This window comes from Triticum aestivum, chromosome 6D, assembly GCF_018294505.1.
Source record: "Triticum aestivum cultivar Chinese Spring chromosome 6D, IWGSC CS RefSeq v2.1, whole genome shotgun sequence".
Classification (NCBI taxonomy): Eukaryota; Viridiplantae; Streptophyta; class Magnoliopsida; order Poales; family Poaceae; genus Triticum; species Triticum aestivum.
Genome location: NC_057811.1, coordinates 14,184,882 through 14,199,605, shown reverse-complemented (window position 1 = coordinate 14,199,605; position 14,724 = coordinate 14,184,882). Strand labels below are relative to the sequence as shown.

Below are 14,724 nucleotides of genomic sequence, written 5' to 3'. Positions count from 1 at the left end.
AGAAGAGGCAGATAGGGATAGTCAATTAGCATCGGATCGAACTCTGATGTGATCCTCTGCGCGTGCATGGCGGGATTGATCTATCTTGTAGAGACAAAACGTAATCAATCAATTTGAGAAGAAACGTGGTTACTAAGATCAACTGATAGTCGTCCTTATTTTTCCGTCACCGGTCTGGGAAAATCCTATGCGCCGCTCATTGCGTCAAATTGTCAACAGAACGCACAGGCAATACCCCCCATCGCTAGCAATGGGCCGGCCCATTAAACCAGAGCTTGTCATCCGGTTTTGGGAACCCTGTAGAAGGTTCCCTGAACCGCTTCTTCTTTTTTGACAGTTTTTCCTGTTTCTTCTTGGGGTTTTTTCATTTTTTTTCTTTTTCTTTTCTCTGTTTTCTGTTTCTTTTTCCTGTTTTCCCTTTTTTTCTTTTTTTGCTTCTTTCGAAAAAAATTCAGAAAGTCCAAAATTTGTTCGTGTTTCTAAAAAAGTTCCAAATTTCAAAAAATGTTCGCGTTTAAAAAATTGTTCAAAATTCAAAATTTGTTCTAGCTTTTACAAAATTTATTCGGAATGTTTTGTTCAAATTTTTTCACATTTTATAGAAAATGTTCCTGTTTTTAAAAATTGTTCATGTTTTCATTTTTTTCAGAAGTTTCAAAAAATGTTCCAATTTTGAAAATTTGTTCATGTTTTCATTTTTTCAGAAGTTTCAAAAAATGTTCCAGTTTTAAAAATTGTTCACTAGTTTTTAAAAAATCATGTTTGGAAATTTTGTTCAGGGATTTCAAAATATGTTCACCTTTCCAAATTTTGTTTTGAAATTTGTAAAAAGATTCTGGTTTCAAAAAAATTGTTCAAGATTTTCAAAAAATGTTCTTGTTTTTAGAAAATTTTATAGCTTTCCATAATTTGTTCACAAATTTGGTAAGTGTTTGCGTTTCACACAACATTTTGTTTTTTGAAAAAATATTGCTTCCGAAATTCCTAAACTAATTCGGATCTGCGCAGCTTGTTTGTTCTTTAAATCTGATGCTAGCTATTTTTTCAGTGTCAACCGCTAGCTAAGTTGGCAAGAACTATAGCAGAGCGTCGCTTGTTCGAATCCCCAGCAACGTGTATAATTTTTTTTTAGCTACAGTGCGCTTTCGATTTTTCTGTTGCGGTCGCTGTCTTCATGGGCTAGCCCAGTCGAAGTCCCCCCTGTGCGAAACAGTGACGACTTGATGCAGAGAGCGTCACATAGGAGGTCCCACCGGTCTGTTCACATCACGTCACGGCCATAGCCGGCGGAATTGCGTTTCTTCCCCACTTTAGTCAATTTCTCTGCAATTGATCTTTACTCTGAGATTCATGCTGCATTTTTTCCGGGCCGTGTTTGTTGTGCTGTGCTTGTTTTGGTTCAATCAATTTGCTACTGGGCCAAAGCCCATTAACTGTGCGATCCATCCATCCTCTTTTTTTTAATGTTTTCTTGTTTTTATGTGTTTTTGTTTTGTTTTTCTTTGATATTGGTTTTTATTTTTCGCTAGAGCTGATGGTGACCAATCTTCATGCTATCTAGGCAAACCAGTGTCTGACAATCTAGGTGCAAGACTTGAACGTTCTGAGTTCTGTTCGAATTTTTTTTGTCATCTACCATATGCATTCATCTTATTGTCTCAAATGCTTACAGCTCAATCCATCGCAAGGGTGGAACAATGTGCCAGTTGCTTCACTTGGAGTTGGGCGTGTTCCCACTGATATCCAAAACCATGTGAACTCCAAGTTATGTAGATGAAATTCTTGCTTCTTGACTTCCTATGCCTGTACTCTTCCTTGTGTTTGTGCTTGATAACTTGTGCTTTGTTTTCTTGAGAACATATATTGCCTTTTATGTTGTTGAATGGTGATTTGTCTATGATGTGTCACCTTAATTATGTGATATGTGGGATGTGATATAATTGCTATATACGTGAAAGACTATTGCTATATATGTTTTGCTGCATGGATAATTGAAAACCAAGTTTAAAAAACTGTTGAAAAGAAATTCGCCGAGTGCACCACTCGGAAAAGATAGCGATGCCGAGTACACCACTCGACAAAGGTGACCAAACTGGTGCAATCTGGCCACCGATGGCAGCACGGCAGCTGTGGCCACCGCCCACCGAGTTGGTAGTGGTAGTTGGTGTCTAATCCAAGCCCTAGCTCTCTCTCTCTCTCTCTGGCACGAACCTAGAAGGAAGAAGAAAGGAGAAGAGGGAGAAAAGCAATTCTCCCATGCACGGGAGGTTCCGTGCATGGGAGAGCCGTTGATATTTCTTGGAGATCCGATGCCATGCATTGGAGGTTCCATGCTGCTGGTACTTGCTGCATCTTTCTCTGACACATGGAAGCACACTGTCCCGGCTAGGCTCCATCATCCCATACTTCTTCATTCTATTTACAAGTTAAAATCTACTTTATCTTTTGAACCAAAAGGACAATTTATGACCCGTTTGCATATTTGTGTTTATGACGAGAACTTTAGAAGGAGATCACTTTTGAATATATCTTAACAAGTTTGAAAATTCATGTTCTGAAACATGGTGAAACAAAGTGAAACACTGTAAAATTAAGAACAATCAATTTGATACACATCGGCACACACTGTAACATTATGATACACAACGGAACACGGCGAACCGTAGTGTAACAATTAATTTTTTTTACGAAATAGAATGCAAAATTATTATATTTTTCGGATTAAAAGAATTGTACGAAACAAGTTTGAAGCATGGTGATTTAGTTGTCTAAAAACTAATTTCTAAAAATATATTCAATATTAGTCTTGTTTTAAAGAACTTGTCAGAAAAAAAGCAATTATGCAAACAAAATGTAAATCAAACTTTCACTTCCACATACATTAGGCATATATATATATATTTGAATGAAACTTAGTGAGTAGAGAAAACATCATAGACGTGTCATTGGTCCCACAAACAATAAATGAGGTGGTGGATGCATGAACGGGAGGTCCCATGCATGATAGAAAATCCCCTCTCGGAGAAGAGGGCACAATGGACACATAGAGGTTTACCGGCGCACGCCCGCTGCAACAGACAACTATACTTCGAGCATGAACTTAGGGCTCCGTTTTTAGATTTTTTTTTAGCTTTGTTAGGGTTTGTGTCCTGCTCAGAAAGGCGAGACGGTGGCGGTTCCCTGAAAATGGAATAAAGTTCTCCCCGCCTATCCCCTGTTCCGGTGATGTATCTTGCATCATTGGTGGGCATGTGGAGTTGTGTCTCTGGCGAATCTGTCTTTGGTGGATTTACGGACCTGTTCGTCCTTTGTCTTCGTTTGTGTATTTTCAGGTTGGATACTTTTGATGTACACTCTTCATTCGCGGCAGTTGCTGTTCTGGTGCGTTGGTTCTACGGGGCCTTGGCACGACGACTTTCCTACTGTCTACTACAACAAGGTTTGCCCGGCTCCGGCGAGGGAGGGGCGATGACAACGGCGCGCCTTCGGCTCGCTTCAGTGCTTGTAGTCGTCGCTAGGTGGTCTACAGATTTTGATGTAATTTTTATTGTTTCGAGTGTTCGTTGTACTACCATGATTGAAGATGAATAGATTGAAAGTTTTTCCTGCAAAAAAAACTCGACAACTCCACCGTTACAACGATCACTGCAGCGATTTTATACCCGGGCCAGCGCTGAGCCATGACCCCCACTCCTGCGCTCCGTTCGGCCCGCTCTGGACGCGCCCGCGACGGAGACCTCCTATATGCCGCACTCTGCAGCAGAATGTCAGGTTTCGCACAGGGGCAGTCCCCTGACTGGGCCGGCCCACCCAGGCTGCAAGCGGTGTAAAAAACAAGAAAAAAAATGCTGTGCGTCGGCCAAGATTCGAACTAGCAATCGACCACTGGTAGACAGACGTAGCTAGCCACCACGGCTGATTCTTGTTGGTGGAGAAACGATAGCGCGAATACTTTAGAACCAGCCATGAGGGCAGGTGGGATTATTTGTCCTTTTTCTTAATCATTTCTTGGAATTCAGAATATTCTTATAAAAGAATCGGAACGTTTTTCACAAAACCCGACCGAGTTTTTGAAAAAGTGAATAATTTTGTGAATTTTTAATATAATTTCAAAAACAGGTATAGTTTTTGAAGTCGTGGACAATTTTCGATACATAAGAACATTTTTAAAAATTTCCGACCAATTTTGATAACCATGAAAAAAACTTAAAGAAAGAAAAAGAATTTGTGAATTTGTGAAAACATTTAAAAATAGGAACATTTTTGAAATTTGTGAACAAATCTTGAAAAACACGAACGTTATATAAATTCTGCACAATTCGAAAAATTCACGAAAACTATTGCCAAAAATCAGAACAATTTTTGAATATGTGAACAAATTATCAATAAACGAACATTTTTGAATTATTGAACAAATTTTGAAAACAGAAACATTTTTTGAATTTGTAAACAAATTTTGAAAATGTGAATATTTTTGAAATTTTCAAACATTTTTTGACAATCACGAATTTGAGCAAAATTTGAAAACACAAATAAATTTTAAAATTCCAAATAATTTTTATAAACCCGAAACAAAATTCAAACTCTAAACTTTTTGAAAACCACGAACAAATTTTCATATACCGGATTTTTTGAAAATGCAAACAAAAAATTGAAAAATTCAAACATTTTTTGCAAACATATACAAATTTCAAAATTGCAAACATTTTTGGAAATATAGGAGGTCTCCACCGGGAAAAAAATGAACAAGATGAAACGAGATTGTTTTTCAAAATTACGAGGAATTTCTTGAAAATGCAAAACAAATTACGAAAAGAAAGGAACAAAAAACTGAAAGCGCGAAATTTTCCAAAATTACGAACAAATTTTCCAAGAAGTGAATACATTTTGAATTCCCCAGAACATTTTTGGAATTTGGTGCCAAATCTGAAAAACATGAACATTTTCATGATGTGAACAAATTTGGTGAACAAATGTTAATAAATGTGAACCTTTTTAGAAATTCCCAAACATATTTTCAATTTGTGAGCAAAATTATAAACATGAACATTTTTTGAATTTGCGAACAAATTTGGAAAGCTGGAACATTTTTGGAAATTCCGTTTCTTTTAAATTGATAATAATTTGGAAAGGGGAAACATTTTCTGAGGTTGTAAACAAAAATAAAATTTAATTTAATTTCCCGAACCTTTTTTTGAATTTACAAACAAATTTTGGAAACATGGACATTTTTAAAATTTCTGAACTGTTTTGAAAACAGGAACATTTTCTGAAATCCGTGAACATTTTTGAATTATTGAACATAATTAGAAAATGCAAAAAAATGAAATTGTAATATGTTTTAATTTTTGAACATTTTTTGAAAAGAAGTGAACAAATTTTGAAGTACTAATCTTTTTTGGAATTTGCGAAGGAAATTTAAAAACAGGAATTAAATCTGGAAAATGAACAAATTTGAAGAAATACGAACATTTTCTTATTCCAGATTTTTTTTGAAAAAAAGAAATAAATGCGAAAAAGAAAACCGAAAGAAAATAAAAAATAAAAAAGGAAACGAAAAAAGAAACAGAAAATAATATAATGACTAAAAAGGGAAAAACGAAAAATAGAAAGGAAAAAAAGAAACCCGGTTCAGACACTTCTAGAAGGTTCCCAAAACCAGAAAAACCTGTTGGGAATCCTCTAGAAGCTTCCTAAAACCAGAACCTGAAAACTGTATGTCCGCTTCTAGTTGGGCCAGCCCAAATCGTTCGCTAGCTCATGTCCCATGTGCGATTCGGCGACTGTTTGACGCAAAATGCGTCAAATAGGTTTTTCCCCGCGACGCGCTCCTACGCGCGCACGATGCACCGAGACCGCAATAAACTAGCGCGAGCACACAGCCCGGCTCGCCAACAGCTTCAGCTGGTCCTGTGCGACGTACACGCGCACACATACACGCGCACACACACACTACTCGGACACTATCTAGACATGCCCCAGATAATGGCCATACACTAGTCGGACGGTGCTTGTACATTGCCCAGACACGGGCTCGACGCGGCCACGGACCGCACCCGACACGTCCAGCAGCGCACGCACACGCAATGGACTAGCCCGCCGTGGTTTATTCCTAACAATCACCTCCAAAGCCACGGCCTAGAGGAGTGCCGGTCCCTCGACGTTGACGTCTGCGAGAAGAGCCTGCTCCACCGCCTCAGCCTTCCGCGGCTTCGCGCCGGAAGTGCCTACGTTGGTCGCAATTGTAGCAGCAACCGCCGCCCGATGCTGTGGCCAACACCGTCGTCGTCGTGGTCGAAGCCGTCGTCGTGCTGTCGCTAGTGTGCAGCCCACTCCACTGCCGTGAGCATTTGATGCTCGTCCGCCTGCTCACCGACGTCCAGCGGGTGCCGCCGCGATCTCTCCTCGAATGCCTTCTGCCACCCGAGCACCTCCTCGAACGACATGGTGTCGACGCCGCAGAACTGTTCGATGCTGGCCACCGCCGTGTACAGTCGGTCCGTCACTGGGTCCAGTGGCTTTTTCACGATTGCCGCGTCGTCCCAAGCCCTGCATAGTGCGTCGCCATGCCACCGATCCTGCCGCCGTAGGTGTCTAGTGACTCGCCGTCCGCCATGTAGCCGATTGAAGTCGCCCCGGAGTGTGGCCAGCCGCGCCGTCCTAACCCAATCCACACAAACGAATCGAGTGTTGAGGCTCGTCCATACCTTTGTCGCCGTCTTCTTCGACGACACCTGCAGCAGGATGTCTTCGGCGAGCGCTCCAAGCAGGTACGCCCTCGCCGTCTTGTTCTTCTTCGCGTCCACCGCCGTCGCGCTATCCGTCGGGGCCACCGCCTCCCATAGCCCCTGCGTGTTGAGGTTGGCCTCGACCTTGATTACCCATATGGTGTAGTTGTCAACGGTGAGCGTCGGGCCCTGCTGGGTCAGCGAGCTTCCGCTCCGCCGTCGTACGGCCCCAGCGATATCGCCGGCGATCACCCACGCAACCATAGCTCTGATGCCAATTGTTGGTGTCTAACCCTAGCCCTAGCTCGCCCTAACTCTCTCTCTCTCCTCTCTCTGGCACAAACCTAGGAGGAAGAAGGAAGGAGAAGAGGGCACAGTGGACATAGAGAGGTTTACCCGCGCACGAACAGCCGCTGCAACAGACAGTTATACTTCGAACACAAACTCGACACCTCCACCGGTACAACGATCACCATGACGATCTTATACCCGGGCCAGCGTTGGGCCACGACCCCCACGCCTCCAACCACTCCTGCGCTCGGTTCGGCCCGCTCTGGACGCGTCCGCGACACGCTCCTACGCGCGAGCTCACAACAAACCAACGCAAGCACACCGCCCGGCTCGCCAATGGCTTCAGCCTGGTCCGGTGCGACGTATGCGCACACACACACGCGCGCACCCTACCCTACACATGCACACACGCACGCACTACTCGGACACTATTTGGACATGCCCCAGATAATGGACATACACTAGTCGGACAGTGCCTGTACAGTGCCCAACGCCTGACACGCCCAGCCCTCGCACGCACACGCGCTGGACTAGCCCGCCGTGGCTTATTCCTAACAGAGGCGAACAGCAGGAACAACACGGCGGTGCCGGCGAGGTGCGCATGGACTGGTCTGCTCATGCCCCCTACCCGATGTGAGATGGTCGAGTAGAGAGAAGTCCAGTCCGTCGAGGATCACACATTCACACGCTGGGTCCCACAATATAAAAATCGAGGGACTGGCGGCAAACGACCTTGCCGGCTTGCCCTAGTCGTCTGTATGCATACGGCCGGCGGGCACCGTGAAAGGGCGACGAATGGTGCCATCACATAGCACCGGTCAAGGACCAACTCGAAAGATCCTCAAACGCCGCCCAAGCTCCCTAACCAAGATCCCGGTCCATTGAGTCACATAGGCGTGCTGACTGCTATACTCAACTTTTCTTCCTCAAACGTTTGGTTTGGTACATATAAAAATAGCAAACGGAAGTTTGTTGCTAATCCTTCGCGTCCTTTCTCGGAAAAAGATCCTTCCAGTGTCGAAATAGGTAAAAGAGCTATCCCAATCCATTACATAACTACAAACGGCCGGGGTTATCAAATCAAAACACATATAAAGAACATTGCTAAGAGCGAGACACGCCTTTAGCCTGCACGGAGGGTGTCATCGTGTCCAGAGAAGTCGCGGTCAATGTCGGCACGCTGGTGACGATGGGCCGCAGCTGGCGGTCGGTGGAGCAGGAGGAGGTTGACCTGACGAAGCCGTGGCTGGAGACGTTCACGCAGCCAACGACGACAGCGAGCCTCTTCAGGTGAAGGAGATGGATCGAATACGTAGTTGAAGAGATAGATAGATTAGTCAAGTAGCACCAGAAACTCTCCTGCGATCAGTTCATGGCGCCTTGGCGTGATCGGACTTTTTTTTTTTTAAATGGAGGTGTACCCCTTTTTTTTTTGGCGTGATCGATCTACATCTTGTACAGGAGAAACATAATTAATCAATTTGGGGAGAAGAATGGGAACGAGACTCATTGCGCCCAAATTTACTCAAGGAATTGATGATATTGGTATCATATTGTAGAGAACACAACCAGTAATAACATAGCTAACGTGACACCTTCTTCATAATCTTACATTGCACACCATCCACAAAGAAGAGAAAAGCACATCTCCAAGCCTTAACTCTAAAGAGCATACCAAACCATAGCCAGAAACCAAACACAATCCCAGCAATCACCCAATAGCACAACCACTGATCCTCATCTTCGCCATTTCTCTCATTTGGTGAAAGCAAAGTATTTGCACACATGTCGAGAGGAAATCCACAGAGCCCAGAATTATTAGAGTAAATTGATGGGTCAGTCAGGGTTTGCATCTGACTCCCAGTGGGTATCTTGCTCGACAAAAGATTGTTCGAGACATTCAACGAGTTTAGCCATGATAAGCTCGACATGCTGGGAGGAATTGCTCCTGTAAGTCCATTAGATGACACATCAAGGGACTCGAGACAAGTCAAACTGCCAATGTCTTCAGGAATGTTGCATGACAGGTGATTTCTTGATAGATTCAGGAACTGGATGCCCTGAAGTTTGGTTAGCTCTTTAGGGATGCACCGAGATAACAAATTGTCCGACACATCAATACCACTTATTAACTCTAGTTTTCCGTTGAAAGTTCGCTCTTGCCCCTTCCAGTTTATTTTGATCTTATCCCAATATTTTAATCCGTCGAGCGGTCTCAGAGTTGACATATTATGTGGACGCCTCATGGAGGTCAAGTTTCCGAAGGCTACCGGAATTGCTCCAATGAAGCTATTGTTTGCCATGTCGAGCAACTGAAGCTGAGAAAGTTGTGATAGCTCGAAAGGAAATTCTCCGGTGAAGTTGTTTGATCTGAGCCTAAGGATTCTCATTGATTGAACCCAAATCACAATCCATGGAGGGAGAGCACCAAAGAACCTATTGTTCCCGATGTCTAGGGTGGCCAGCGAGTTGCAGGCTCTTAGGACCTGTGGGAAGACACCAACAAAGCCATTTCCGGAAAGGTACAATGACTCGAGAGAGCAGTTGTGTCCTGCCTTAGCCAGAGGGATTTCACCTAAGAAGGAGTTGTCAGACAGGTCCATGAACTCTAGAGCCTCCAGGTTCCACCAGCAGCCAGGGAGCTTCCCAGTTAGCAGGTTTTTGGACAGCTTCATGTACCACAGAGCCTGGAGATTGCACCAGCACGCTGGGAGGTCCCCGGTGAGCCGGTTGTTTGATAGATCGAGTATCTCGACGGAAAGTAGCTCGCAGAGTTGGTGTGGGATGTCGCCGATGAGCTTGTTTTTGTAGAGTTGGAGGCTGACGAGGTTTTGCATGTTGCCGAGCTGTGGTGGGATGGAGCTATGGAACTTATTGTTGCCGAGGTCGAGGATGGCCAACGAGTTGCAGCCCTCTAGGTCTGGGAAGGTTCCAGTGAAGGAATTTTTGGCGAGATTTAGGGAAATGAGAGAGCAGTTGTGACTTGCCTTAGTCACGGGGATTTCACCTGTGAAGGAGTTCCTGGATAGGTCCATGAGCTGCAGAGCCTGTAGATTCCACCAGCAGTCCGGGAGGTTCCCGGTGAGCCGATTGTTTGACAAATAGAGTATTCTCATGGAGAGGAGCCCGCAGAGCTGGTGCGGGATGGCCCCAGTGAGGTTGTTATTGTAGAGCTGGAGGTTGATGAGGCTGCGGATATCACCGAGTTGTGGTGGGATGGAGCCGTTGAACCTATTGTGGCTGAGGTCGAGGGTTGCCAGCGAGTCACAACCCTCTAGGTGTGGGATGGTTCCAACAAAGGCATTTTTGTTAAGTTTTAGGAGGGTGAGAGAGCAGTTGTGGTTTGCCTTGGTCACGGGGATTTCACCTGAGAAGGAGTTATTGGCCAGGTTCATGGAATGCAGAGCTTGCAGATTCCACCAGCAGTCCGGGAGATTCCCGGCGAGCCAGTTTTTTGACAGATTGATGTATCGCAGAGCCTGGAGTTTGCACCAGCAGTTCGGCAGGTTGCCTATGAGCCGATTTTTTGACAAGTTGATGTACTGCAGAGCCTTGAGCTTGCACCAACAGTCCGGGAGGTTCCCCGTGAGCTGGTTGTTTGACAGGTCGAGTTCCCTGACGGGAAGGAGCCTGCAGAGCTGGCGCGGGATGTCTCCGAAAAGGCTGTTGTTGCGGAGGCTGAGGGACTGGAGGCCGGGCATGTCACCGAGCTGCGGCGGGATGGAGCTGTTGAAACAATTGCTGCTGAGGTTGAGTTCGTTGATGGAGCGCAGTAGCGAGATGCTAGCCGGGATTTCCCCGTTGAGGTTGTTCCCTGCGAGGTTCAAAATGGCAAGCGCCGGGAGCGCGATGGTGTCGAGCGAGCCGAGCCCGCCCGAGAGACCGAGTCCCTCAAGCCTTAGCGCCCGGACGTGTCCGGCGGCATCGCAGGACACGCCGACCCAGTCACAGGCCGGCGCGGCGCTGGTCCAGTTGGACAGCGTGGCCGGGTCGTCCAGGCTGGCCCTCCAGGCCAGAAGGGCGTCGACCTCCGATGGCACCACGGCAACTGTCGTCGCTGGGATGGTGGCCACCAACAGGAGGAGCGCGGCGGTGCCGGCGAGGTGAGCGTGGGTGGCTGGTCCTACCATGTCTCGGACGGACCCGGGATGAGAATTGTTGATCAGCAGGAGAAGTCTAGTCCGCAACTCCGAAGAACACACACTATATGGATGGACCGACCCACGGCAAACGCCGAGTGCGTGCGCTTCGTGTGGCAGAAAAATCATACAGGAGCTGTTTTAGTTTACACCAGTGGGTGCGTTACTTGCCCGAGTCAACTGTATGCATACGGCAGGCACCGCGACAGGGCGACGAATGGCGCCATCAGACTTTTTCAAACAGCACCGATCAAGGACAAAGTCGGAAGATCCTCTGGACGCCCGCCTGCCCTGCCTACCCAAGATCCCGGGCTCCCAGTCCTGTCACATGCACGCGCGTTCGCGAAGGCGCCGTGTACATTTGTACTGATTTTTTTTGAAGAGTGTGGATTTTCTACTCTCGGGTGTAGTACATCCGAGTTTGCAAAAAATTGGAAAAACGTTATGAAACAAAGTTGAAAAACCTGAAATTTTGAGACTTCAAACTTCATCAAATGTTCAAGCATTTTGCACAATTTCAGCCAAAAGTAACATCGGAGAAGCTCTCCTCAAAAAACAAAATCAATGTTCAAAGTTGTGTGCACTGTTGGAGCGGTGATTTTGTTTTCTTTTGGTGAGAGCTCCTCCCTTGTTTTTTTCTGGCTGAAACTTTGCAAGAAGCTCAAACTACTCCTTAAGTTTGTTGTCTCAAAATTTTAAAAAAATTGGATTTTGTTTTATCGCGTTTTTTTTTTGCAAACTCGGGTGTAGTACACCCGAGAGTAGTCACACCTTTCGGGTGTTTTAATCTGAATACCTATGGAACGTCAAACATTTGCTAGGGCAGGATCTCCATGGAACAATTTCGTTCGCTGGGAGAACTCCCCGGTGCGACCTAGCAGCCCGGCAGGCTTTTTAATAGGCCTCCCCCTACTAGCGTAATCGTTATGCCAAAAACAAAGAAAGACATAAAAAAGGCGCCAGTTTCCTGCTGACTAGGACCAAGTCTTCAAACTGAATTTTGGATCTGACTATAGAAAGCAAAAAAAAAATATTCGATACATATAATAAATTGCCATCATGTTCAAATGGATCTGGTAAAAACATGTGTCAAAAAGTGAATTTGCAATGTCTAAGGAATACAAAAAAACCAGCTCGTGGGGGTATGTTTGTAGGAAAGTTTAGTATTGTGGGGAAAATGTAAAAAGTAAGTTTAGAAACCAAAAAATATTGTGAAATTGCCATGAGGCTATAAAAACACTATTGAAAATGCTACAAATGTCGTGCGATGAACTTGTTGGAAATATGCCCTAGAGGCAATAATAAAATGGTTATTATTATATTTCCTTGTTCATGATAATTGTCTATTGTTAATGCTATAATTGTATTAACCGGAAAACCGTAATACATGTCTAAATACATAGATCACAACATGTCCCTAGTGAGTCTCCAGTTGACTAGCTCGTTCATCAATAGATGGTTATGATTTCCTGACCATGGACATTGGATGTCGTTGATAACGGGATCACATCATTAGGAGAATGATGTGATGGACAAGACCCAATCCTAAGCATAGCAATAGATCGTGTAGTTCGTTTGCTAGAGTTTTTCTAATGTCAAGTATCATTTTCTTAAACCATGATATTGTGCAACCCCCGGATGCCGTAGGAATGCTTTGGATGTATCAAATGTCACAAGTAACTGGGTGACTATAAAGGTGCACTACAGGTATATCCGAAAGTGTCTGTTGGGTTGGCACGAATCGAGACTGTGATTTGTCACTCCGTATGACGGAGAGGTATCTCTCGGCCCACTCGGTAATACATCATCATAATGAGCTCAATGTGACTAAGAGTTAGCCACGGGATCATGTGTTACGAAACGAGTAAAGAGACTTGCCGGTAACGAGATTGAACAAGGTATGGTTATACCGACGATCAAATCTCGGGCAAGTAACATACCGATAGACAAAGGGAATTGTATACGGGATTGATTGAATCCCCAACATCATGGTTCATCCGATGAGATCATCGTGGAACATGTGGGAGCCAATATGAGTATCTAGATCCCGCTATTGGTTATTGGCCGGAGAGGTGTCTCGGTCATGTCTGCATGGTTCCCCAACCCGTAGGGTCTACACACTTAAGGTTCAGTGACGCTAGAGTTGTAATGGGAATAGTATGTGGTTACCGAAAGTTGTTCGGAGTCCCGAATGAGATCCCGGACATGACGAGAAACTCCGGAATGGTCCAGAGATGAAGATCGATATATTGGACGAAGGGTCTTGGAGTCCAGAATTGTTCTGGGAGTACCGGGTGACGACCAGCGTGACCGAAAGGAGTTTCGGAGGCCCCGACAAGCGTTTGGGGGCCTTATGGGCCAAGGGGAGGGGGCACACCAACCCACTAAGGGGCTGTGCGCCCCTCCCACCCCATCTCACGTAACCTGGAGAGGTAGGGGCGCCTCCCCTAGGGCAGCCGCCCCTCCCGGCTTGGGGGCCAAGTTTCCTAGGGGTGGGGGCGCCCAAACCCATCTAGGGTTTCCCCTGTGGCCGCCGCCCCTCCCCTAGGGAAACCCTAGGGCACCTCCTGCTCCCCCCTTCCCCCTATATATAGTGAGGGAGACAGAGGGCTGCAGATGACCCTTCCCCTGGCGCAGCCCTCCCCCTCTCCAACACCTCCTCCTCCGTAGTGCTTGGCGAAGCCCTGCCGGAGAACCACGAGCTCCACCACCACGTCAACGTGCTGCCGGAGCTCTCCCTCAACTTCTCTTCTCCCCTTGCTGGATCAAGAAGGAGCAGACGTCCCCGGGCTGTACGTGTGTTGAACGTGGAGGCGCCGTCCGTTCGGCGCTTGGATCGGATCTTCCGCTATTTGAATCACCGCGAGTACGACTCCATCAACCGCGTTCTTGTAATGCTTCTGCTTAGCGATCTTCAAGGGTATGAAGATGCACTCCCTCTCTCTCGTTGCTAGCATCTCCTAAATTGATCTTGGTGACATGTAGGAATTTTTTTGAATTATTACTACGTTCCCCAACAGTGGCATCATGAGCCAGGTTTATGCGTAGATTATATGCACGAGTAGAACACAAGTAGTTGTGGGCGATGATTTGTTCAATTTGCTTACCGTTACTAGTCCTATCTTGATTCGGCGGCATTGTGGGATGAAGCGGCCCGGACCGACCTTACACGTACGCTTACGTGAGACAGGTTCCACCGACTGACATGCACTTGTTGCATAAGGTGGCTAGCGGGTGTCTGTCTCTCCCACTTTAGTCGGATCGGATTCAATGAAGGGGTCCTTATGAAGGGTAAATAGCAATTGGCATATCACCGTTGGCTTTTGCGTAGGTAAGAAACGTTCTTGCTAGAAACCCTTAGCAGCCACGTAAAACATGCAACAACAATTAGAGGACGTCTAACTTATTTTTGCAGGGTATGCTATGTGATGTGATATGGCCAAAAGGATGTGATGAATTATATATGTGATGTATGAGATTGATCATGTTCTTGTAATAGGAATCACGACTTGCATGTCGATGAGTATGACAACCGACAAGAGCCACAGGAGTTGTCTTAATTTATT

At 45.6% G+C, this 14,724-nt stretch overlaps 1 protein-coding gene across 1 annotated transcript; it reads right to left on the bottom strand.

Moving 5' to 3' along the window:
- Positions 1 to 8,602: 8,602 nt before the first annotated feature.
- Positions 8,603 to 11,150, bottom strand: LOC123140773 (probable leucine-rich repeat receptor-like protein kinase At1g35710). The gene has a single exon (XM_044560057.1). It carries the CDS (start codon positions 11,147 to 11,149, stop codon positions 8,603 to 8,605), a length of 2,547 nt encoding a protein of 848 aa, XP_044415992.1. The 5' UTR covers position 11,150.
- Positions 11,151 to 14,724: the final 3,574 nt, after the last annotated feature.